The sequence below is a fragment of the Phyllostomus hastatus genome, unplaced genomic scaffold (assembly GCF_019186645.2).
Source record: "Phyllostomus hastatus isolate PE091 unplaced genomic scaffold, TTU_PhHast_1.1 phas_scaffold_93, whole genome shotgun sequence".
NCBI lineage: Eukaryota > Metazoa > Chordata > Mammalia > Chiroptera > Phyllostomidae > Phyllostomus > Phyllostomus hastatus.
Window position 1 is genome coordinate 29,952,617 of NW_025334042.1, and position 25,467 is coordinate 29,978,083.

Consider the following 25,467-nt stretch of genomic DNA (forward strand, 5'->3'; position numbering starts at 1 on the left):
TTTAATGGAAAACTCTTGTATGATGGGAACAATTCCCTTACAATATATGCTTTTTATTTCTTTATTACTAATTCATATGAGCTGTAGGGAGATCAATATTGAGCAATTAACTCTTTGGAATCTTATCTGCAACATATGATCATATATGATATAATATAAAGATGTGAGGTTGTCTAATCACATACAAAACTAATGTGCAGATTCCTTTCCCCATTTTTTGTGCTGTTTTTTTGTGCATCTAGTCCTCCTTTCCAAATTGTTTCTCATCATATTCGTGTTGTACACCATACAAAACATATGACTGAGCTTGAGATTTGACTTTTAATAGGAAGAAATTTAACACGTTTCAAACTATATGTTAATTTTAATTTTTGGTAATTCATTTAAAAAAGATTTATGAACTTTCCTTCATGTCAGCCATTATTATAGACAATAAGATATGGCAGTGATAAGATAGAATTCTTATTTCTAAGAATTCTCATCAGATGGCATAGGACTGTGCCAGATCATGGAATTGAATAAATGACAGAACCAGAATTAGGATTTTTAATCCAAAACTCTTCCCTGAAGTATAGCCCTATGAAATGGCTTAAAGTGATCCATAATTAATTGTCTTTGTGATATAGAGAAGCTAGAAACAAATTGATATCCAATACTAACATGTTTTATTGTCAATTTACCCAACACTTTCAAAGTTACTATAAAGTGCTAATACAATTAATTTATGTGCTCCCCATACTTAAAACAGATTTTGCAGTTACTGTATATATTGTAAGGTATGTCTACTGAAAATATCCTAAGCTGTATTTCTTCCTGTGTGTGCCTCAGCCAGCAAAACAAAATGTCTAACCGAAATGACATGAGAATATTTGTAAAACATTTAGAAAAGTACTTGTATATAGTAAGCACTATACAAGTGTATGTTAAATAAAAGTATGTGTTACAGATAACAGGGGAAAGAAAGGGAAGGGTCAAGTCTAGGGACATGTATAAAGGACCCATGGACAAAGACAACAGTGGGAGGATTGACTGTGGGAGGTAGAGTAGGGCAGCAGAGAGTACTGGGGGAAATGGGGACAACTGTAATTGAACAGCAATAAAAAAAAGAACTTACCCTCCTTAACCCTAATTACGTTTTTCCTGTGTTGAAGAGTGTGGACTTCTTTTGGTTTGCTCAGCATCTCTGGCATATTTATTTCATTCTTATAGTCAACCGTTCCATGTCCTTATGTATTTAATAGATGTGTCATGTTTAAACAGTATATAGCAAGATTAATAAAAACACCAACTTGATCAACTGTCAAAAAAAGTATGTGTCACAGAGATAGCCTTTCATTTTTCAGAGACAAATGGCTATATCACTATGTGTTTGTGTTTATTGGAATAAAATATCTGTATCTGTAATAATAGATGCAAGGCTGTTGTTAGTTTAGATTTTGCTGAAACTCTTACAGTTCCCAGCAGGATGGGAAATATGTTAATGTAGGTATCGGAAGTATTGTATCTTCCAGTTTACTATTTTTAACTTATTCAATATTATTTTATAGCATCAACTTAGACTTTTGGAAGCCCAAAAAAGAAACCAAGAAGTGGTTCTTCGTCGCAAAACCGAAGAGGCAAGTTGTCCATTTGGAGGAAATATTCTGGCTTTGAGAGAAACTATGTATTTCTACAGACTAAGAGAATGAGTCGATCTCTGTTGCTATTTCAGGTTACAGCTCTTCGTCGGCAAGTAAGACCCATGTCAGATAAAGTGGCTGGGAAAGTCACTCGGAAGCTGAGCTCCTCTGACACCCCTGTTCAGGACACAGGTTCCAGTGCAGCTACTGTAGAAACAGATGCATCAAGAGCAGGAGCTCAGCAGAAAATGAGAATTCCTGTAGCAAGAGTGCAGGCCTTACCGACAGTGCCCACAACAAATGGAACCAGGTCAACATGAGTCTTCTGTTCCTAACAAAATCTTTGTGGCATTATTACTGAATGTTGGATTATATGAAAAGCAGAATATTTTCCAGTGCACAATCAAATAAGCACATAAGTAATTATGTTTGTCTGTTTTTATATGACTGTAGAAAAAAATATCAGAGGAAGGGATTGACTGGCCGCGTGTTTACTTCCAAGACTGCGCGCATGAAGTGGCAGCTTCTGGAGCGCAGGGTCACCGACATCATCATGCAGAAAATGACGATTTCCAATATGGAGGCTGATATGAATCGACTCCTCAAGGTGTGCAAAACAGAGTAGACATGCTCGCCCTTGGCTGGCTGTTAATTTTTAGTTTTTCAAATTTGCTCCCTGGGTAAATTTAGTACTTACCAATGTTTATTTTTTTCCCCTGTGAGCTTTGATTGCATTGTATATGAATAGAAGAACATCATTTTTTTTTAAATTACACTAAGAACAGGTAACACAAGATTTGTACTCTTAACACTTTTTTAAGTGTACAGCACAGTATTGTTAAATATAAGACAATGTTGTACAACAGAGCTCTCGAACTTAACTTGCCTTGAAAACAGCAACTTTATACCCATTCAACAGCAACTCTCAATTTCTAGATAAAAATGATTTCTTAAAATCCAACTTGCTTTCTCAACAGCAACGGGAAGAACTCACAAAAAGAAGAGAGAAACTTTCAAAAAGAAGGGAAAAGATGGTGAAGGAGAGTGGAGAGGGAGATAAAAATGTGGTTAACATCAATGAGGAGATGGAATCATTAATTGCTAATATAGATTACATCAATGACAGCATTTCTGATTGTCAAGCCAACATCATGCAAATGGAAGAAGCAAAGGTTTGTAATATAAAAAAAATGTTTAATGCCTTACCAAAAAGTATTTTTTATTATTGAAAACATTCTGAATTTCTATATAAAGGGATTTTCTTTTTTTGATTTAATACAATTCTTAGGTTTTGTATGTATACCACTCTCTCCCTGTCTGCTTTCCAGATAGCTCTGCTCACTTTGTAATATTATTTGTAAAAGACATAATTTTTAACCCACCTTGAATTCAAATGTGTCTTATCTTTTCAACTAGACTATATTTCTTGGTGTGGGAAATTTTTACATGATTCTGAGGAGTCTTGGTAGCTAACCTAAAACTATCAAATAAACACATGAAACAATAGGCTTTTGCGTTCTGTTTAAATATAGTTAGCTCTAAGTAATGGCACATCATATGCTGGTTTGATGTAGGAAGAAGGAGAAACACTGGATGTCACTGCGGTCATTAATGCTTGCACGCTTACAGAAGCCCGGTACCTGCTGGGTCACTTCCTGTCAATGGGCATCAATAAGGTAAGATCAACACTGTTTTTGAAAACCTGAGTTTTTATTAATTCATTGTAGTTTTGTCTGTCTTTCTCCAGTGACCCTTTCGTTTGTGATAAGATTTTTTTTAATTAGAAAGTATTCCTTTTACCTTTCTTTAGAGTTGTTAGCAATATTTAGATCAAGTTCATTAACTTGTCATCTATTGTGTTTGTATATTAGAACAGAAAAACAATTTAGAGAACAATTAACTCCTCTTTGCTCTAACAAAGGGAAAAATTAAAAGAAAAATCTTGGGATGAAAATGAAGTTGGTATCATAACTGGGGTTGTACACTGATTCTTTTTAAAATTTTTTTTATTGTTGTTCAATTACAGTTGTCCCCATGTTTCACCCATTACTCTCCCCTGGCCTATCCACTCCCCACCTCCCACTTTCAACAGCCGCCCTGCCTCCCCCCGCACCCTTGTCTTTGTCCATGGGTCCATGGACAAGTTCCTTAACTTGACCTTTCCCCTTCTTTCCCCGCCATTATCCCCCTCCTCCCTTCCCTCTGGTTACTGTCAGTTTGTTATTTATTTCCATGTCTCTGATTCTTTACAGATCAGAAAAAAAAATCAGAAAGGAAAAACTACAGTTGCATTCCCATCTTCTTTGAATGTGAATGCATTAATCTGTTACCTGTAAGAAACTCCTGCTTAAATGTTGAAGGGAAATATAATTCCTGACTCATTTTTTTCTCATGCTGGGGTTGTGCCTAGACCTTTTAGGATGTTCTCTTACTTAATTCACAAATGCTAGGAAATAGGTATTATTCATATCATTTTACATGTAAGAAAACTAAGAGTCAGGGAGATTAGGTAACTTGCTGAAGGTCACCAAGCTAAGTAAGCAGAGGAGCTGAGATGAATCGAGGTCTCTCTGATGTCAAAATCTTTGTATCACATGCATTTGCTATTTGATACAGATCTTTGTATGGTGGATATGGTTTTGTGTGACCTGAGACTGTTTTATTTATGTTTTTGGTGTTGTTACAGGGTCTTCAGGCTGCCCAGAAAGAGGCTCAGATTAAAGTACTTGAAGGTCGACTTAAACAAACTGAAATAACCAGTGCAACACAAAACCAACTCTTATTCCATATGTTGAAAGAGAAAGCAGAGTTAAATCCTGAGCTAGATGCTTTACTAGGCCACGCTTTACAAGGTAATTAGGACTAAATTTTAGTTAAGTGAATTGCATGGGAGCTTTGCTCTTTGAGTACGCTGTACTGTACCTCTTTCCCCAATAGCTTGACTGAATAGATGCTATATTTACTTATGCTTTCATTAATTATTCCTTCTTTAATGCATGTATAAATTTTGGGGGATTAATTATTGTCATTCCAAGAAGTGATTACCAACTTAAAAAGGCTTAATTAACATTACTAAGCAGTTAGTTTTTATGGATAAAGATCAATCAAGTTTCTGAATTGGTTATTTAAATTATTTATATTAGCCAACTGTCATTACTTGACCCTGTATATCTGCCTACCTTGAAAAATTAATAACTTTTTATTATGGCATCTATTCTACATATCTTATAAATGGTACTATCATCTTGTTTTATGTGGGAGTTCTTAACATTGAATCTGTTTTGATTGGAGTATTGCTTTTTGTTTCCTTTTTGCTGTTATTTACACAGATCTAGATAGCGTACCATTAGGTAAGTATGTTTAGCTTTCTGTGTATTGTACAGCTGCATGAATTACTAATTGTTCATGTACACTAATTGTGGTACATCTTATTTTTAAAATATTTATTGGCAACCACTGTTTTTTTTTGCATGATCTTTTTTGAAATGTATCCATGACCACAAACATACTAAGTCTTTTGTTTTTCTTATACATTCTTGATTTTAAAAAGTTTTAAGATGTTTAAAGAAGTATGCTTGAGTTAATTTTTTCTTTTATTATTTGAACTGCAGTTGTGGCTCCAGTTTTGTAAGCCCTTCTTTCTCTTTCTTGTAGGAAAACAATGGAGTATATATTTCTTTTTTATTTTTAAATATATCTGTTACTTACATCTGTTGTTTTAACCTCATAAGTAGCTTTCTTTGATATATACCTTTGGTGCATATTTGTCTTTGGTATATGGCTAGATTCTCAGCTAATCTTAATTTTTGTAAAATTAAGCCATATATATTTTAATATTGTAAATAGAATAAAACCATCCAAAGATTATATGAAGAGATTGAAACAGTACATAAAATCATAACATTTTTAAGTTAGAAGAGGCTTTAGTGATCATTGTGTATAGATTTTGAATCTTCTTCTCTTGCCACGACAACATTCAGTGAACTCCACGCACCGACTAGCAACAGCTTTGCTCCTCTTAGTGATTATACACACAGAGAGCCAGGAGCATTGGGGCAGCTTTATTATTTGCGATTTTTCTGAATGATTATTTTTGAGCAGTTTTTATTTAATTAAAATTATTTTACAATCTGCTTTGAACGTTTTTTCCTCAATCATACAGTTGTCAAGGTTTTCTAAATGCTTTTACCTAAAGAAGAGGAATGTACGTGAAAGATTAAATGCAGTTACTTCTCTGTCACCAGAATAAACATAATGTATGAATTTGAATTTATTTTAAATGATGTTATACAAATAAAATACATAAGCTATATGATTTTTACAATATTTATACTTCATGTTAATCTCAAAGTAATATTTTTGAGATCAACTGCATGTTACATTTATGGAAAGGCTATTACTTTTAAGCTATTCAAGCTATAATAAGTCCAGGTAGAAAAAGTAAGGTTTGTTGTATCCTAACCAAGGCTGCCCAAGTTTTTGGATTGTAACCAGATTTTTGCCATTTCACGTGTTATCAGTGCATTTCTTTTACTCCTCCTGTTCTTCTTTTCTTCCTCTTTGTTCTTCTCTTTCTTAGTGGCCCGACTTATGGTAATAACTAAATTCTTATTTAAGTCTGTGATTTCTTTTTATTTGGAAGAAAAATGCAATGCTCTTTTTGCTGTCCTTTTGTGCAGAAAATATTAAGTTGCTAATGTAATGAGCAGCGTTACTTTTTCACAGCTTTCAAACTACTTTCAATTATCTATAGCTTGAAGAAGGGTCAGAAGCAGAGAGTTGGAACCCATTTAACTGACATAACCTATGTGTTACTGCAGAAATTTGCCCCAAGTACTGGGAACATAAATCTAGCCCAGAGGTGCTTGGATGAAAAGTGTGGAAGGAGAAAAAAAGGTGGAAGTAAATCCACAGAAGCTAGACAGTCAGAGATATATGTATCTTAACAAAACACAACATTTATTTAGCACCAATTTCATTCCAAGCATTGGGCAGAGTGCTAGGATTCAAAGATGAGTAAGATACAACATTTTGCATTTAGGGCCTCGATGCATTGCTTACGGTGACAGACCATGAACAGATTATGATGCATTATAGTGAGGGCAGTGATTGGGGTATATATAGGGAGTTATGAGAGCACAGAATATCACCCAACAAGAATGGAGGAATCAATGAAGGCTTTCCAGAAGAGGTGACATTTGAGCTAAAACATAAAGGAAGAATAGCTAGGCAGAAGACAAGATAGAAGGGGGGTTCAAAGCAGAGTGACTCTAGGCAGTGATTTAGCCACAGCATTGTGTGCATGAGGTGTTCAAGCAGACTGGTGCCCCAGAGCAGTAAGGACATGGCACAGAAGGAGGGAACACAATAAGGCTAAAGGGTGAGCCAGGGCCAACACCTCATGCTAATGGCCTTTGAAGAACATCTTTATTTTCCCTCCTTTTTTCCCTACCTATGTTAGTGTCCCTACGATCATCCCTATCTTTGGATATTTGCTAGAGGACTCACAGGGCTCACAATATTGTATATTCACAGCAAAGATTCATGAGACTAGGAAGGATACACAGCTGTGTCATAAGGGAAAAGGATGCAGGAGAGTGGAGGAGTCCATGTCCAGGCTTCCTTAATAATGTTTCTCCCTCCCATGGGAGATTACACAGAATGTACTTCTCCCCCTGGAATGAAAGTGCAGCCACATGTGTGCAAAGTTTATGCCCAGAGAAATCAGCACCCAAGGTTTCCCCAGGGACTGGCCACATAGATGCTCTCTGTCTAGTACACACCTGATTCCAGACTCCCAGAAGAAAACTGGTAGTTTGGCATAAGCCATATCATCTGCACAAATTCTAGGTACAGTGAGTTGCTCTCATTAGTTAACTGGTGACTGGGGCCCCTCTGCCAGCCAAGCTTCCAGATGCCAGACAAAGTCTAACCTTGGGAACAGGCCTTTCTAAGGATACTGGTCTCCGTGCTCCTAGGTTAACTCTTTTCTGTGTGCTACTTTTTAATATAATTTTAAAAAATGACTCAAAGACTTCAAAAATATTTAGTTAACTTCCAGTGAAGAGAGATTATGCAATTTTGCACTTATATGAATGAACTGTAAGGTATTTGGGAGTTATAAGTCTCTTCAGCTTTCATTCTGTGGTGACGAGAAAAGGCCCTGGCACTGGGTTGGATTTGTGTTCTTGGACTTGAGAGTGTGACGGTGAAGTTGGCATGTCCTGCCACCCAGATGACTGTAGTGCTCATGCTAAGTTCAGTGCTGACAAGGGGTCTGATTTGGTGACTGTCTGGGCAGCACCTCTGATCTCTGGTGAGGTTGGTTATGTCAAACCATCCTCATCTCTAAACAGGCACGCACATATACGCAGGAGCCAGATAGTTTTTCCTAAGCATGTAATGTTTAGTGGTCTAACTGGTTTCTCCCTCCAAAAACGATACAAGCCGATCTTAGTCTGCTTTTATACATGGGAAAATAAAGGCTAGGTTTATCATTTATTTATAACCCCATTTTCTATATTATCAGCTAGTTCTGCCACCTTAGCACACAATTATCCGTCTGTGAAGCAAGTCCTTGAGCCTTCCTCTGCTGGTGGGCTTTGAGATACACATTGCCTTCACAACCACGGTTTTCTTCACTTGAGAAAGTACACTCCCTTGTATGGGTCCTAGATGGGCTCCTTCTTAGATAACACTTTCAGTAGTAAGTATTACTGAATTTCTCTGGCATCTGCTAAACAGTGAGGAAGAAAGGAAACATCAGAGAGAAGAGTTAGTTGACTTATGTGCACAGTCCACCTGGAGGATATAAAATTAAAAGCTAAAGGAGGTGACTAATATGTTTTTATTAATATGTGTATTTATAATACTCTCTTTAGTTTTCTGAAGTGACTTTATAATACAGTGTGTGTTTTAAAAGCCTGCACCTATGTTATGGGCTCACTGACATTTTACATTGTTCACTTTCAGTGGCTGTTTTATTTACTGACTTCTACTAGTTTTATTTGTTTGCTTCTTCTCTTTTTCACTAGCCTGCTAAAGTGTTCTGAGACAGCAGTGGTGTATTTGTATTCATTTATGAAACTGTTGCATGCAAACCTGCTTTTATATTTTGTGCACATGTGAATGACCTGCATGCTGATGTATAACTTTTGAGTACCTCCACACACATACTCTCTCTAAACAAAAATAAAAGTAAAGGAATATAAATGTCTAACCACAAAGCTGTAGACCTGAAACTAATACAATATTGAATGTCAGCTGCAATTGAAAAATAAAAAAAAAATAAAAGTAACTGAAATCATGTATTTATCAGAGTATGTATAATTACGTCCTGTGAATGTTGTTCTATGTTTTATTGAACTTGTGGTTTTCCTGTTTTGAACATGCTTTTTTTCCCTCATCCTAGGATTTATAATCAAAGGGTTTTCTTAGAGATATTTTTCTACATTTCATTTTGTTTCAGTTGCTAAAGCCAAAGTGCCCACATTGAACCCTTGGGCTGATGTTCATTGTAGCATAGGGATTGCAGTCATCATTGAGACTGTGACATGTGGATAATGCTTACACTTTGGGCATTTTTTTTTTTTTTTAGAAAATGTAGAGGATAGTACTGATGAGGATGCACCTTTAAACAGCCCAGGAGCAGAAGGAAGGTAAGAGAACCTTTGGGAACTTAATAGATTTTACTTGTTTCTGTAGTATATTTAATTCTTTTATCGTCTTGTTTCAAACAATTATCCTTATAAAACAAATACCGTATTTTTTTCAGACTATAAGATGTACTCCCCCCACTCCCCAAATTTGGGAGGAATAATGTTGTTAATGCTGCTGTTAGGTTCTCTTTACATTTACATTGGTGAAATATTATGTTATTTATGTTATTAAATATTTTACCACATTTTTTGCTTCAAAATTTTTCCCCCTATTTTCCTCCCTAAAACCTAGGTGTGTCTTATGGTCTAAACATATGGTAATTTTGAATTTTATAGCTAAGTGAATAATATTAGAAATAGTAATATGGAAACCAAATTTAGTCATACTTAACCATGACAAATTTTAAAATAAAAATACTGAAATATTTAAGTAAGGAAAATGAGTTTTTTTAATTAGTTCATTTTAATTTTAAATATTGTCTGTCTTTGTTTTCAATAGATCAGCATATACAATTCCTTCCATAGTTGTAAACTTAGAGGACATGCAGTTTTGTATGATACGTTCCCTTTTAATCTTGTGGTTGTTTATTTGCATCTAGCACACTGTCTTCAGACCTTATGAAGCTTTGTGGTGAAATGAAACCTAAAAACAAGGTATGGAGGATTGAAAATGCCCAGTAACCATTCCTTTTTCCACTGTATTTTGTTATCACGGTTAAACATGTAGGCCTCAGGCTTGACCCCTAATAGGTTAGCAAGTAGTCATGTTTTTTCCAAACCTTCCATGTATAAGGTAATATTTCCCTTTGAAAAAGAGTTATATTGAAAAATTTCTCTGTTGTGGAATGTGTGCTTTACTGTATGCTTACACTTTTGTCACTAGATAACATTATGGAGGCTTATTTCTTTCTTTCACTTTTTCCCTCAGGTTTCTAAAGGTTTATTACCCATTAAGGAACTTAGGTGTTAACCTATTAAAGTTTTCCTAAATTTCCTAATAATATAGGAGTTAGTGAAAAGTTACTAATCAATAGTAATTTAAAGCAGTTGATTAATGAAATTGTAGACCTTTAATGGCATATAAAATAAACCATTTTGATTGGTGGGAGATTTTTGAAATTTTAACATTTTAGTATGTGCTTATGTATTTCTTACTTTGTTTAACTATATCCCGAAGTGGTTTGATAATAAGCCAACTCCTAATTATCATGTTGCATTAAAAGCTAATAGGCTACAATGTATATTTATAAATTTTTAAAAAATATTAATGATACATGCTGTGAGCAATGTGTAAGATACACCTGGTACTTTTCAGATTGAGTGTTATTAACATTTAATACTAGATGAATAAACTAACCCTCTTGAGATGTTTGAAAACAAAGAATTCATAGTGAGTATTTGTTGAGTGAATGGATAGAATCAGGACCTGAGAGAATAATACTGCACAGATGGATGGGAGGGATGTAAGGCCCCAGTGGTTAGTCAGATGGGGTAAAGGAGTAATTCGGCTGCATGTAAAATCATGAGTCGGGGTCATCATGATCACCTGAAGAAGACCTGCCCCCCACTCAACTCTTGCTCATTTTTGTCATGATGGAATATGGGCCTGACACCAGATCCTTTGGTTTTTGAAGAGAAACTTTAAATACAGATTTTTATGTAGAACTTTTTAATCTTTGAAACACTGTGCAAACCTATCAAAAACCATTTTCGGGCTATGTGTGTGGTCCTTGAGCCACGTGTAGTTTGTGTTTTCTTTATTCTAAGTGACTGAGCGGAAGTTACCCAAGCTCAAAGAAAACATTCTAGTATGGCTTGGGTCCTGTCTTAAGTGGAAGGGAGAATCTTGGAAGGTAACTTTCATTTTCCAGGCCCCGTGAAAACCTAGTTACTTCTTCTCTTGTGGGGCACCACAGAGAACTGTGATGTGGTGGCCTAAAGGTCATCCTGAAGAACCACTCTGTTAGGAATTCCCAAGGAAATGACTCATTTCTGCCTTGGCCCTTGGCCATGGAGAGAACTGACTGTGAAAAACTGGTTATGGGACTTGCTCTTCCCACATTTCTGAAGTGCTACCTACTATTCATTTTGAACTGCAGAGATGCCTGGAAGTTATTTATTTTCCCTCTTTGGAAAAATGAAGCTGACTGTGTGTTTTATGTAGATGTGTTCCCTACTCTGTAAAATGCAGGGAACACAAAGTTGAATACGACAGGGTGCCTGCCCTGGAGAGGCCTGTAGTCTGGTAAACACCGTGATTACCTGGTAATTACCTGGTGATGACAACTCTGAGCAACAACAGGGCGATCACTTGGTTTTCAAGAATAAAAAAAGGAGGTGCTTACAGTACATTTAGGTTCTAGGAAAGTAACCTTCACCTGCCTCACCATGCTGCCAAAAACTGGTGCAGGCTGGTGCTGAATTATCCAGCAGGCAGACTCAACACACATCAGGGGAGCAGGGTAACAAAGTTTGAGAAACAGGCATAAAAGCTGGTATTAAAGCATCTAAGCATGGGGAAATTTAGAACTCAGTTGACCTTCCCTGCAATTATATTTCAGTTCAATTTCTTTCTTCTTGTTCTTTCTAAATTATATGCTGAGGGAGCTGGCCATGAGCAGCTGGATAGCACAGTAATACTGGAGGCAGATTGCCTACTAGGGAATCTGGCTTTGCCACTTATTAGCCATGTGACTTTGGGCACATAACTTAGCTTCTCAGTGCCTCATTTGTGAATTAGGATAATCATATATCTGCTCAAATAATAATGTGTGTAGAACAATGCCTGACATACAATAAGTACAATACAAATGTTGGTTTTTACTATGGCCTGTGAAGGTCTTATCTGGCTGTAGCTCTGGCTTGTTACTATCTTACATGCTATGTTTGACACACTTGCTAAGAAAAGACACACTGGATGTTTTTACCTATTTCAAACTAATACTAAATCTCTATTTTCTAATCATCTTCTGTGCAAAAGTTTGCTCCTGATTGCTTTTCCTTCCATTCTCTGACTAGGCCCGAAGGAGAACCACCACTCAAATGGAGTTGCTGTATGCAGATAGCAGTGAACTAGCTTCAGACACTAGTACAGGAGATGCTTCCTTGCCTGGCCCTCTTACACCTGTTGCAGAAGGGCAAGAGATTGGAATGAATACAGAGACAAGTGGTACTTCTGCTAGGGAAAAAGAACTCCCTCCCCCATCTGGCTTCCCTTCTAAGATAGGCAGCATGTAAGTCTGGCCCAGCAACACTAACTTCCTTCCTTTTGCTTTTTCTTTTTTAATATGCATGTTGCTAATTTCTTATTCCTATTTTTAAAATTTCATGTAAATGAGATCTCTGATTTTGAACGTAATTTCTGTTAGGTATTATCTCACCTAAATTTCTGGACATTCAAAACAACTTGTGATGGAAATGTTCTTTGTTGAGCTGCATTGTTTTGTTTCACAGTATTAGGGTCATTCTTATAGGATTATAATTTTTATAAAAACAGTTATGAATTGCAGATACAATTAATTAGCAATACCTAAATTAGGTTGATGTTATACTTATAAAACCATCATATAAAATGGAGCCTTTAAATATTCTTATATTTGCTCTAAATTATATATGTCCTAGTTCTAAGAACCTGGTCAGGATAAAGAAATCTTTGCTGACCATTTAAAAGAAAAAACTGAAATATGATTTACAGTCTTAATACATTTTGGGCTTTCCTAATTCTTTGCTTTAAAACACATTACGTGTCTGACATGAGTACACAGACTGTTTTCATTGGTATTATTAACGATTCGGAGGAGTGCATATTCTCTCCCCCTTCTGTGATGATCCGAACAAAAAATATTCTACTCAAAACAAATCTTTTTTAGAGATTTTTCCTTAATTTTTCTTGAGGATAAAGAAAGATTTCCCAGGCCAGTGTGTGTGTGTATACATTGTGTATTACATCGTCTGTATATGTGTTTTGAAAATTGTGTTAAAATTAGATCAGCCTTGTAGATTTAAGTGATATTTTTCAAACTAACCCTCACATATGATCTAGCAATGATTTATGGGATGGACACATCACAGCATTGAGAAATACGGCCCAAAAGCAGCATGTACTGTGTGATTCTGCAAATAATAAATATAAGACTTCCCCCCCTTGAATATCTGTTTCCCGTAACTTTATGCATTTTATGAAAATATTTCTGTTGTCACCTTATATCCAGTAAGCCCAGCTGCAACCTTTCATTCCAAAATTAATTATAACGATGACAGAACTTACTTGCATGTGCTTGAGATGGCCTATGAAATTAACTATTGGAGTTGCTATTAGAGATTTCTAACCAGTGTAGCTTATGGCTTCAGTGCTTTTCTGATAAGATGGCAGCAGAAGAAATGCTTCTGGTGAAGGTAGTGAGACAGAACTGAGCGCAGGCTTTAGGAACCCACATGTGTTTAGTGCAGTCTGTCAGATGAGTAGAAACTTTTGGAACTTCAAGACTAAATTTATGGCCTGGAATCCAGATTAAGGTAATACCTTCTTTTTTACTTTTTTTTTTTTCATTTTAAAAAATGTATCCTTTATGACAGGTAGAGGAAGATACCTTTTGGACTCTCTTTTTGGATTTATTTTTAAGTTTTCATAAATTCAGATGCTTTTGCACAAATTTTGCACCAATTTAATAGCTAGTCATATGCTTGATGTGGTCACTTTGATAAGCCTTAACTGCATGACTGTTATTACAGAAACTAAAATAATTTACTCAAGTGTCCTTTATGATTTAAGTGATGCAGAATTTCTAAAATTTGATTTCTTCCAAATAGAAAAATAAGGCCCACAAATTTTAATTATACTTAGTTTTTGCTTTCAAATAGAAATCATGTAATCCTTGCTGAGGATCTTGCTTTCTAATTCCTCAGTGTATTTGTTTTTCTTATTATAACAATTAGTCAAGAATAGCAAAAATTCATTTTCTCAATTAAAATATATTACTACCATATACAAAAATCATAGACTTAAATTGTTAGTTACATAACTGTTATCAACATTTAAAATTTATAAGGCAAGAACATTTTAATTATAAAAAGCTTATTAAAAATTAAGTAATGTAGTTAATTAAAATAATTATGTTGGTATTTTTTGTATAACTATATCTAAATATAATTCATCAAATATCATTGTTTCTTATATTCTGATATTCTAATATTTTTGTTTTTGCCATACTATAAAGATAATTTTTCTGTAACTGAAGCAATTTTTATCAAACTAAAACATTTATGTTTAAAATAAAACATTTTTGCTATTTGGCAGTATAATATTGATTTTTATATTAAAAATAACAGGTTTGCATATATTTGAAATGGTTGCCAATTTAAAAATTAAATATATAGTTGTTAAGCTTCCATTAACTAATTGGAATATTTTCCTATCCTAGTTTTATTTTTTTATTCCCATGTAATCTTTCTCAAGTTCTAGTTATTAATCTACTACAAATTTTAGGTTGAATATCCACTAAATAAAATTGTATGTACATATTTAAGATTAGATGATTATATAATCTTTTTCTGTTTCAGTTCCAGACAGCCAGCTGTATCAGAAAAAAAACTACCAGAGCCTTCCCCTGTAACCAGGAGAAAGACTTATGAGAAAACAGAAAAATCAAAGGCCAAGGAACAAAAACAGTAAGTTACTCATACTTTTTACCTGTTAGGTTGTATAAAATGTCTGCTACATTTAGATGCTAAAGGACAAAGGTGAAATTATTTTCCACATTTAGGCTGGCTCTGTAGTTATAACTAATTTGACTAATCAAGACAATTAAGTCAGCTATTGGCTTGGCTAAGTGGTCTTCTAAATTCTCAGTCACACACAACTGGAAAAATGTTTGAGCTCTTGTCCCAGTCATGTGTACTCTTATATATTTATGTATGTTATTGTAAGAGTTAACATACATTTGAGGAGAGACTTATTAAATCTAAGCCTTCTAGAAAAATTTGAAATTAATCTTGGCTGTCATTTGATAAAATACATGGACTTCAGCTCTTTGAAGTGGTTGACAAAAGCTACTGTTGGAGGGTGTGTGAGTTGTGCCATCTTCTTGCTGATCTTTTTTGTTTAAATTGGTATTAACCCCAATTGTGAGGGTTTTTTTGCTAAAATCTTTTAAAAGCTGTTTGTGAGGGTTATTTTACTTAACAATGCGTAATATAGTCTGATGACCCACTGGGCCATTGTAAATTGCAACAGCACAACAGGCAGAAAGGTGACTGACTGGGTTAGAGTCACTGTCACCCTTTTGCCTGTGGCATACCCACCCCTCCCTGAGGTCACCTAATGCACTGCATCTGCGCCATAGCCATGAGTGAGAATATCAGTGCCAATCTACATTTAAATATTGGTAAAGCTAATTTCTTTAATGTAAAAATAAATATAAAGAGATTTTAACATATTTCTGTACCTGGGTGGACAGTGTTGTACCATTCCCTGACCTGAACCAGCATGCACACTTGACTTTGACCACTGGGTTAGCTGACTTGAATTTCATGGAAATTACCCTTCTAATCTTCCTTGCTTCCTGTATTTAAGGATATAATCTGTCTGTTTCTACTGAATCAGATGGCTCAAGAATAATTGGGTGATGTGGGATGGAGCAAATAAGTAATTTAAAAATAAATGAATGAATCAGTTGAGTGGGAAAATCACTTTTAAACACTCTGGGTCTGTTTCTTTGTCTCTAAAATGAGCAACTTGGTCTCAATTATAAAATCGTGTAATTTTAAATTTGGCTTGCCTGCTTTGTGCTGACTTGAGAGTGTAGCAGATAGAACTTTTTCTTTAGTGCCATCTTGTGGCCAATATAACAAAATTCAGTGGAAATAAAATTAAATTGTTCAGAGTGCATTTTATCTTATAAAAAAGGAAAAGAGGAAGGAAGGAAAAGAAGGAGGGATCTCTAATGAAAAGCTTTTTTAAAAAAGCATGTCTCATAAAACATTCCTAACAAATCATAAACAATTAAAACCATCAATTTAATGTTCTTTTTTCTTGTAGCTCAGATTCTGGAACCTCAGAGGCTAGTCTTTCACCTCCTTCTTCCCCACCAAGCCGGCCTCGTAATGAACTGAATGTTTTTAATCGTCTTACTGTTTCTCAGGGAAACACATCAGTTCAGCAGGATAAGTAAGTTGTTACAGAAAAGAGCCCCAACAATTTATTACAATATTCTGAACCTTACCATGCAGCCTGTAGAAAACATTCAGCCATCTCTTTGTGTGGGAGATGGAGTCTGACTTGCGAACTCTTGATGTACTTTATGTGTTGTTCTAACAGGAAATGAACCATAGAGATAATATTACAGAAAATTATTTTCCTGCTGAACATTATTCCCTGTTGTAGATTTGCATTGCTGTACTTTCAGCACTTGTCTTGCTCTTTCTTTTACAAGTATGTTAGGTCTGAAATACCTTTGAGACCACCTGAAGTTTAAATTTCTTGGGATTCTTCAGCTTCTGTGAGTGTACAAGAGCCTCTAATCCAGGTAGTCTAAGTTGAAAAGAGGCTAGTTATTTACCTTTGGTGGATATACCAGCCTGAAAAGACCACTGTTATATGTGGAACATGTTACCATCATTTGGTTGTTTTATACAGATCCACCATAAAACTTCAAAAATTCTGTTCTTGGAATTCTGTTCTCTAAAAAGTACCTTTAAGGGTAAAGAGGCTAGGACTGAGGGTGGGATGTGGGGGAAGAGAAGTTGGAGGGATGTAGAAAATATTATCTTCATTAAATATGGAGTAAAAAAGTATTCTCACATCAAGCCAGAATCTCTCTTGCAAGAATTCAGTACTAACAATGCTGCCATAAGGTATTTATTAACTCTGACTTACCTGCTCTGATTTTGTATGATAACAGTGTGTGTGTGTGCACTTGGTATCCAATCTCCAATTACTTGTTTTCTGTGCTGTGATCAGTCTGTGTATATCAATAATTTCTGAAATTTACAAGATTTTCTTTAAGATATTTGGCATTTTTAGATAATTTTAAATGGCTCTATAGACTTAGAGAAACAATATCATTTTGAAATAATTTCTAATCTACTTATAGGTAAAATTCTTAATTTGATTTTAATATAGTTGAATCAGCCAATCACATGTCCTTCAAACTGATCTAGATAGGTAAATATCATGACAGTATGTTACTGAAAAAGACTCTCACATTGTTACATCATACTTCTCATTTAAGTGAGAAAAGAGTAGGAGAACATTCGGTATGTTTTTGGGAAGCCCATTTTCACTAGTGATACAAAGAATTACTGAATTTTCTTGACCTTGCATTCAGTCATAAAATGTTCTGTCAGTCTTTTGATAAACTTGACAATCTCATCATAGTTCCATACTTTTTACTAAAATGTTTTTATCAGCTACCAATATTTGACTGTGTTGTTATTTCTGAAAGTTCAAACTGAGAATAACGGACTACTTTACCCTTTCAAAAACTCACCCACCTTTTGAATTACTTTCTTCTGGGCTCCTTTGTGAGGCTAGTATATTTCACCAGCGACAGGTGGATTCTGCACATTGTTTCCAGTCACATTCCCTGCGAGCAGCGCTCACACTGTCCTCATTCTCCCCAAAGCTGTTAGACAAGCTAAATAGATTTTCATAGCAGCCAGATACACTGCCGGCCTTGGAGGCTTTAGGATAAGGCCAACAGCGGTGGGTCGCTCATTTTTAAATGCCCCTAAAGTTCCCCAGCTATTAGTGAGAGACTCTCTCATCACAACTCCCTATTCTTAAGATAAGTTAAAATCAAAGATTATTAAATTATGAGTGATTTGCTTTCCTTTCAGATATGTAATATATTTTTGCAACTGCCACATCAGAGTCCAAATCTAAAGTAGCTATCAGGATGAATAAAACATGTGAATAGTTATTAAAATGGAAAATTTTCTCTGGTGCAAGTCAATTAAATAGAAAGAGTCCTAAAGTGATATATTTTACTTACTTGATACTGTTCCTGTTCAGGACCTAAATTTCAGAAGTAAGGGTAGATAGATTCTGTGGATCAGTAATAGAATTTTTTTTTTCCCTGAAGACTTGGTAGATATAAGAATCAAATAGTTTACTGGATTGGCTGGTATACAGTGCAAATAGAAAAGCAGGGCAGTATAGAGGAAGTGTTTGCTGTATTTCTATTATTCATACTGCTGATTTTCAATTCCCTCTCAGTATCTTTGCCTATTGATCTGCATTCTTTCTCCTCATAACTCTAACTCTTTCACTGTAGGTCTGATGAAAGTGATTCCTCTGTGTCGGAGGTACACAGGTACTTTCTTTCTATCTTTTCTATGTTCTGGCATTTCATGATCTAGCCTTTCTAGAAACTCTAAGCAAATCTCATTTTTGTTGCATGTATAACTTATTGTAAACCATATAAATGCACTAATATTTTTAAACATATTAATTTTAACATTTTTGTGATGTACCTTTTTGACAAAGTAGTGGTAAACTTTCCTTGTGTAATAACATAATAACTTGTCATATATGTTTTCTGTATGTAATCTAAATTTTTTCTTTAAAAGTAATTAAGTTCTATGAATACTGATTTCAAGAAAGTTTACTTCTCAGTGATTTTTTTTTTAATTTCCAGTACCTTAGAGTGTGGGAAGGTGAATATGATTATTTTTTCTTGTTTGTTTAGCAATTTTAAATAAAGAGTTTATGGCAGATTTTCTTATTCAAAAAAAAGATATGCTAGAAAGAAAGGATATTATGATAACAAACTATAGAAAGAAATAGAGTGTAGAAGAGCTTTTTAAAAAAATAAATATTTTCTACTGATTATGCTACTTTGAAAATAACAGAGTTGCATTTTTTCCTGTTATGGATTTTTTTGACCTTTAATTTCTCTCTCTTCCTCTCTATCATTTCTTCTTCCCACTTATCATTTGTCTTCTCTCTTTTGCACTCGCTTCCCCTGTTTCATGGCCATTTTGCTGATCATCAGTAGATCCTCCAGAAGGTAGGCAGGGGGAGGGCAGAGCAGTTAATCTCATTCGCAATATTACCTGCTTTTTTTCCTTTAGTAAGGTTTGTTTTACAAGTTTGCAAAATTTATCCTTAACTTAAACTATTTTAATGTTGATTTCTATATTTCAGAATGTGAATAGATTAATTCTAATAGGAAAAAAATGCAATGGATATATGTTTCTAATTTTTATATTTCCATATTGCAGTTTCTATGTTCTATATTATGAGTATTTGAGAGCATTTTTGGTATCTAATTAATAAAATGTTATGTTTAATGTTGTAATTGTTTTTCTTCAGAAATGTGAATAATGAATGATAGTAAAACATATAAGAATAAAAGAATCCAGGAACTATGCTGTAGTTTAATAGTAATAAACATACTATTTCTGTCTTTTGGGATGCAAAAAAATAGACAAGATTTTGAAGACCTCCTTTCAGGCTGATAGGACGATTGATTCATTGGGTGTTACTGTGAGCACCAATGAAACTACCTTACCACAATAGTTTCGTACTAACCCACCGTGTCCGCAGGGATATCATTGGAAAGGCTTATTGTCTGAGCCTCACTGAGTCAACATATAGCATGAATCTGACCTGCCTCTGTTTTGTTGCCTAGTAACCCTATAAAGAACTTCCTTTATGAGATCAGTTAGCTCATGTTATCTCTTATTGATGAGCCTTTATTTTTGTGTTTATAATGATTTTATTCATCTGTAATTTCTGAAACCCACTTTTTTCCTGAGTTTTGGAATTGGGTCTGCATGATTTATCCCCTTTATTGATCTGCTTAGAGTACCAGTGGAGGTGCTCCATTGATTTTTGTCCCCACAATAGTACACACTTTCAAAAACCTGTGATACAATGCTTCAAAAACTGAAATAGTTGAACTTATTGAATGTCTCCATTGTTAGCTGTACTTATCCTGGCTTCATACTTCCTCTTAGTCATTTCTGCCCTGTGTATCTTAAAGATTGTTTTCTTTCATGAAGAAGATGGAAACAATATTTTTTAAATCCCTGTATTTGTCTTAATATTATGCCATCTGTCTTGTATAATGGACATATTTCAACATAATTTTTCTTCCTGCTTCAAGTAAAGATACATCTGATATATTTATCACATCTTAGTTCATTCTTTTCTTTAGTCTTCCTAACACAATATTTCAGTTCACATCCTGAATAAAACTTTTTTTAAAAGGATTTGTTTATTTTAGAGAGAGGGGAAGGGAATGAGAAAGCAAGGGAGAGAAACATCAATAAGTGGTTGCCTCTTGCATGCCCCCTATGGGGACCTGGCCTGCAACCCAGGCATGTGCCCTGACTGGGAATTGAACCGGTGACCCATTGATTTATAGGCTGGCACTCAATCCATGAAGCTGCACCAGCCAGGGTTGAATAAAACTTTTTAAGAATAAGAATAATGTTTTGATAATTGGTAAATTTCCAGAGTGCTTAGGCCAGTAGCATAAAGCAGAAACTCCAGAAATATTAAGCTTATGGGAAAGATCCTTACAGAACCTCATTATTCTTTTAAATTCTCATTCTTTTATCTTCTTTGAGATTGTTTGAGTGTTTTCTTTAAGTTTCTGATATGTTTGATATGTTTTGATATGTTTGACAGAATTCTCATTAGATTCTGTCCATGCAGTCTTGTCCTTTTTTTTCAGATTTGTTTGAAATTTGCTTTCTTAGTATTTTAGGTGGTACATGTTATACTTTCTCAAGAATGTCCTTTTTGACATAGATAAAAATCTAGCATGACATAGAACCATATCTTCAAGTTATGATTTATACATTTTTATTTGTCAGAATTCATTACACTGAAACAGCTCCCAATATTGCTTCATTAAACTTAGAAGAGATGAAATTGTTAATAAAAGAATCCAAATATATTATAGGCTTTGGTCTTTGGAGAATGGCCAAATGAACTGCTCTCTGGTGCCTAACTAGTTGATGTACTCCATCACTACTATTGCAGTTTCACACATTGTCCTTTTGCTTAAAAAAGAGACGATGTAGCAGTCTGATTTTATTACTACTAGTTACTTAGAAAGACTTCTAAAAGTCAGGGAAAAACTACAATTAGTTTCATGATATAACTACTGAAGTTGTTCTTTCCTCCCCCCCCTTCAGGGGCATCATCAACCCATTTCCCGCTTCAAAAGGAATCAGAGCTTCTGCGCTTCAGTGCGTTCACATAGCCGAAGGGCATACCAAAGCTGTGCTTTGCGTGGATTCCACGGACGACCTCCTCTTCACTGGATCAAAAGGTGCTAGTAGTTGTTTCATAGGGTTATTTAACCAATTCTTTAAAAAAAAAGATTACATTTTTGACAAGCTTTGAAAATAAAAGTGAATCTGCTTAAAACCCATAAGGATCTGAGAGAGAATGTGGTTCAACCCCTGCATTGTATAAACTACAATCATTTCATAGTTGGGAAGTATGGAAAATCTCTGTTGATGTTATGTAAATAGACCATTGAGAGACTACATCTCCCTAATGCATGTGAGCCCTGAGCTTAGAAGTGCAGTTTACCTAAAAATTTATACAAGGACATTAGAATGTAGAGTGTGGTAAAGAAAATAAGGTGGGTACCAACTACCATTTCTTGAATACTTACTGTATGTCAGAGATTATGCTAGACACTATACAAATTATATCTCATTTAATTCTCACCACAACCCTGATGAGATACATGTGGCATCCTTATTTTACAAATGAAGACCCTGAGGATTCAATAAATTAAATAATTTTCCCAGAAAAATTCAGCTAGTTAAGCAGAAGAGCCAGGATTAGAAATCCAAGTCTACTCATCCCCAACCTGCACTCTTCACTCCTTTGGTACAATGGTAGGTAGCTAGAAATTAACTATGTATGCTTTGGAGAGTTCTGGACCAAGAGTTTTGGGGTTTTGGAAAAGGGAGAGATTTGACAAGCTGTGGGAAATAAGTAAAACTTTAACAAGGAGGCATATACAATGAACCTTGTAAAGTGGTTTGAATATTGATAGGCAAGGATTGGCAACCAAGATTACAGAACAACACGAGCAGAGACATGGAGGTGAAAGTGGGATGTGTTTGGAAGTAAATCCAATTGGGTTGAATAGTGGAGTATATATAAGAGAAGTGAGTAGACAGTGCAGCTAGAAAGGTAGAAAGGAAGCACATACAGTAATTGAGGAGCTAATAAAAGTTACTTAGTATTCAGGGATATTACAAGACTCAGTTTAATGAGCAAACATTGATTGCTTATTGTCTGTGGAGAGACATATAAGAATCCAGCTAGAACTTATGAACTGTAAATAATGGCAAATAGTCTGCTCTGGGAAAATACCCTTTTCTAATGATTCAAATTAAATCTCTCTCTCCAGGATAATTAGGTAGCCAACAAGTCAGAAAAACAAAGTAGAATAGTTTTATGTTTATGTTTTTGCATTAAGATTAAATCCATCATGCTGTGACCCCTGGAAAAGAAAGGTGTTTGTGTTTATGTGTGTGGTGTGTTTTGAGGGGGTAGAGACGTGATCCAGGCAGAATGTGAATCGGCAGGAAGAGGCTGATTCGGGATGGCCATTTTAAATTCGGGCCATTTGAAGCAACACTCGTTTGACAAGAGTATTTCAAAATTTGATACAATGATTTTTAATACCACATAACGCATACAACCACTCATCTCTGGCGTTTGACTAGTCCTTTACACCTACTTTGCCCTTGAACCTGCTATAGAGGGTCAAGGATGGAGTCAGGATGCCTGTGGCAGATTAATGGCATAATTACTATTTTCTTACTGCATTTCCTTCTTACAGGGGAGAACTTTTAAAATAACTTTTATTGTTAAGAGAACCCCAAAGAAACAAGCAAAATATAACCAAAGACATTGAAATAGAGGACAGCCTGGCAGTGACCAGAGAGAGGGGAGAGAAGAGGGAATTTCAGAGGAGAATGGGAAGGGTTTACAGGAACAACTTTAAAGGACACATGGACAAAAACTAGGGGGAGGGTGGTAATGGGAGGGGAGTGGGGAGGGTTGGGTGGGTGGGCTGGAATGGGAGTAAAAGGGAGAAAACTGTACTTGAACAATGATTAAAAAAACAATTTAGTTTATATTGACAGTATCTCCCCTTTTTCAATTGTTTGTTGTAGATCGTACTTGTAAAGTATGGAATCTGGTGACAGGGCAGGAGATCATGTCGCTGGGAAGCCATCCCAACAATGTCGTGTCTGTAAAATACTGTAACTATACCAGTCTGGTCTTCACTGTGTCAACATCTTATATTAAGGTGTGGGATATCAGAGACTCGGCAAAATGTATCCGAACGCTGACGTAAGTTACTTAAAGACAAGTAGCATAAGAAAATACAAGAAAAGGTGGCACTATCAAAGCACTTTTATTTATTTATTCCTATCCAATTCCAAAAGAATGTTATAATGTTTACCATAAGAACCCAGGGTAAAAAGCTATTGAGAAAATAAAATATTGAGGACTTAATACTAAACAGGAAGGGATATAAATCATATGCTACTTGATGTGGTTAAATAATTTATGTTGCTTGCTTCAAATGAATACCACTCCTTGGAAAATGGTGTAAATCACCATTGTAGACAGTTAAGAAGTATCTGTAATCTTCAATTGGCAGGTATTGAATAATCAATAGGTTTATTGAGGGGGGATCAACTTATATTGCTTTGTTATTAGCACACATTTCATAACTGCAGGTTATAGTAGACAATTGGAGAATGAGTTTGTTTTCTATGTCTGTTATTATGTATGTCTTTAGAATGTGGAGCAAATAATGATTCTTTTTGCCATAAGATTGATGGACTATTTTATAATTGAAATTGAGGTGAACTTTGCTGGTTTAAATAAAAGAAGGGAACATAGGAAAGGTTAATTTTTACTAAAATTAGGGATTTAGAATAGGGATTAATGATTTGTAAGATAGGGGTTATTAACCATTAATTGTTCATTTTTATTTGGAGGACTACTAATTATTTATTATACTGAATACAAGTCTCTTGAGGGAAATTTTATTTTAAAAGATGTTAGAAAATTACCAATTCAGTTAACTCTCTAAAGTCAACTTTGAAAAGATTGATTGTAACTTGATATTTTAGAAGTTAGTTGAGAAAGTGTTTCAAAATTTAAAGATATACTTACCATTTAGAATTTATCCAAGGAAGTAGAAATAAGTTATGTTTGAGTTTTTAGCGTATGGTAAATACTGCATGTGTGAGTGGGCTAAAGTGAACAAACACTGGGAATAATTTAAAAAGTCCTCAGAGTCTTTAATACAAGGGAAACTTTTTAAACTTTATTTATAGAGAGGAAGGGAGGGAGAAAGAGAAGGGGAAAAACATCGATGTGAGAAAAACATCGATCGATTGCCTTTCATATATGCCCTGAGCAGACCAAACATGCAACTCAGGCATGTGCCCTGACTGGGAGTTGAACTGCAGACCTTTCACTTTGCAGGACATTGCCCTGCAAACTGGGCCACACCAGTCAGGGAGAAATGGGAAAATCTTATAGACAAAAGGTAGGTCTGGCCCTCAGGAGGCTTCTGGAAGCTGCAGGAAAATGAATTACCTTTTTTCTTAAAAAAAAATCTTTGTCACATAATTTTTTCTGAGTGATAACTTAGTCATTCCTGACTCAGGGCTTATAATTCCTTAGTTTTATAATAGGATTGCAAATTAAGATTTTTAAGCTGTGTCATCTTATTTTATTCATTCAAAACATTTAAAGTGGGTGTGAGGTGCCATCCTAAGTTCTGTGTGTACAGTGACCAAATAGGACACGGACCTTTTGTTGCTTATAACAGGTCTCCTAGAGATTGAAGGAGTCTTAAGCTGAACTCATGTGTGAAATGTGTGACTTTTTTTTTTTCTGTCTCTGTTAAGGTCTTCAGGTCAAGTTTCTCTTGGAGATGCTTGTTCTGCAAGTACCAGCCGGACAGTAGCTATTCCTTCTGGAGAGAACCAGATCAATCAAATTGCACTGAACCCAACTGGCACTTTTCTTTATGCAGCTTCTGGAAATGCTGTCAGAATGTGGGATCTTAAAAGGTAGAATTTTTATGAAAATGTGCTTCTTACATATGGAAAATACAACTTTCAGACAGTACTATGTACGTGAAACCCAATTTTTATAACCCAGAAGTTAATGTAAACATCAT

General features: G+C 35.1%; 1 protein-coding gene across 13 annotated transcripts in view; it reads left to right on the forward strand.

Moving 5' to 3' along the window:
- The window catches only part of KIF21A (kinesin family member 21A), a 137,294-nt gene that overhangs the window by 100,116 nt on the left and 11,711 nt on the right, over nt 1-25,467 (forward strand). For 2 of the 13 annotated variants that reach the window (XM_045829082.1, XM_045829085.1), the window contains 17 exons: nt 1,548-1,616; nt 1,712-1,929; nt 2,073-2,226; nt 2,597-2,791; nt 3,194-3,295; nt 4,306-4,471; nt 4,949-4,969; nt 9,217-9,277; nt 9,877-9,931; nt 12,296-12,510; nt 14,837-14,944; nt 16,314-16,442; nt 18,550-18,588; nt 19,270-19,284; nt 21,425-21,561; nt 23,435-23,615; nt 25,193-25,357. In XM_045829082.1, coding sequence (XP_045685038.1) covers nt 1,548-1,616; nt 1,712-1,929; nt 2,073-2,226; nt 2,597-2,791; nt 3,194-3,295; nt 4,306-4,471; nt 4,949-4,969; nt 9,217-9,277; nt 9,877-9,931; nt 12,296-12,510; nt 14,837-14,944; nt 16,314-16,442; nt 18,550-18,588; nt 19,270-19,284; nt 21,425-21,561; nt 23,435-23,615; nt 25,193-25,357 — 2,030 coding nt within the window. The remainder of the gene's footprint in view (nt 1-1,547; nt 1,617-1,711; nt 1,930-2,072; nt 2,227-2,596; nt 2,792-3,193; nt 3,296-4,305; nt 4,472-4,948; nt 4,970-9,216; nt 9,278-9,876; nt 9,932-12,295; nt 12,511-14,836; nt 14,945-16,313; nt 16,443-18,549; nt 18,589-19,269; nt 19,285-21,424; nt 21,562-23,434; nt 23,616-25,192; nt 25,358-25,467) is intronic. The other 11 variants (XM_045829083.1, XM_045829086.1, XM_045829084.1 and 8 more) reach the window with 8 other exon arrangements.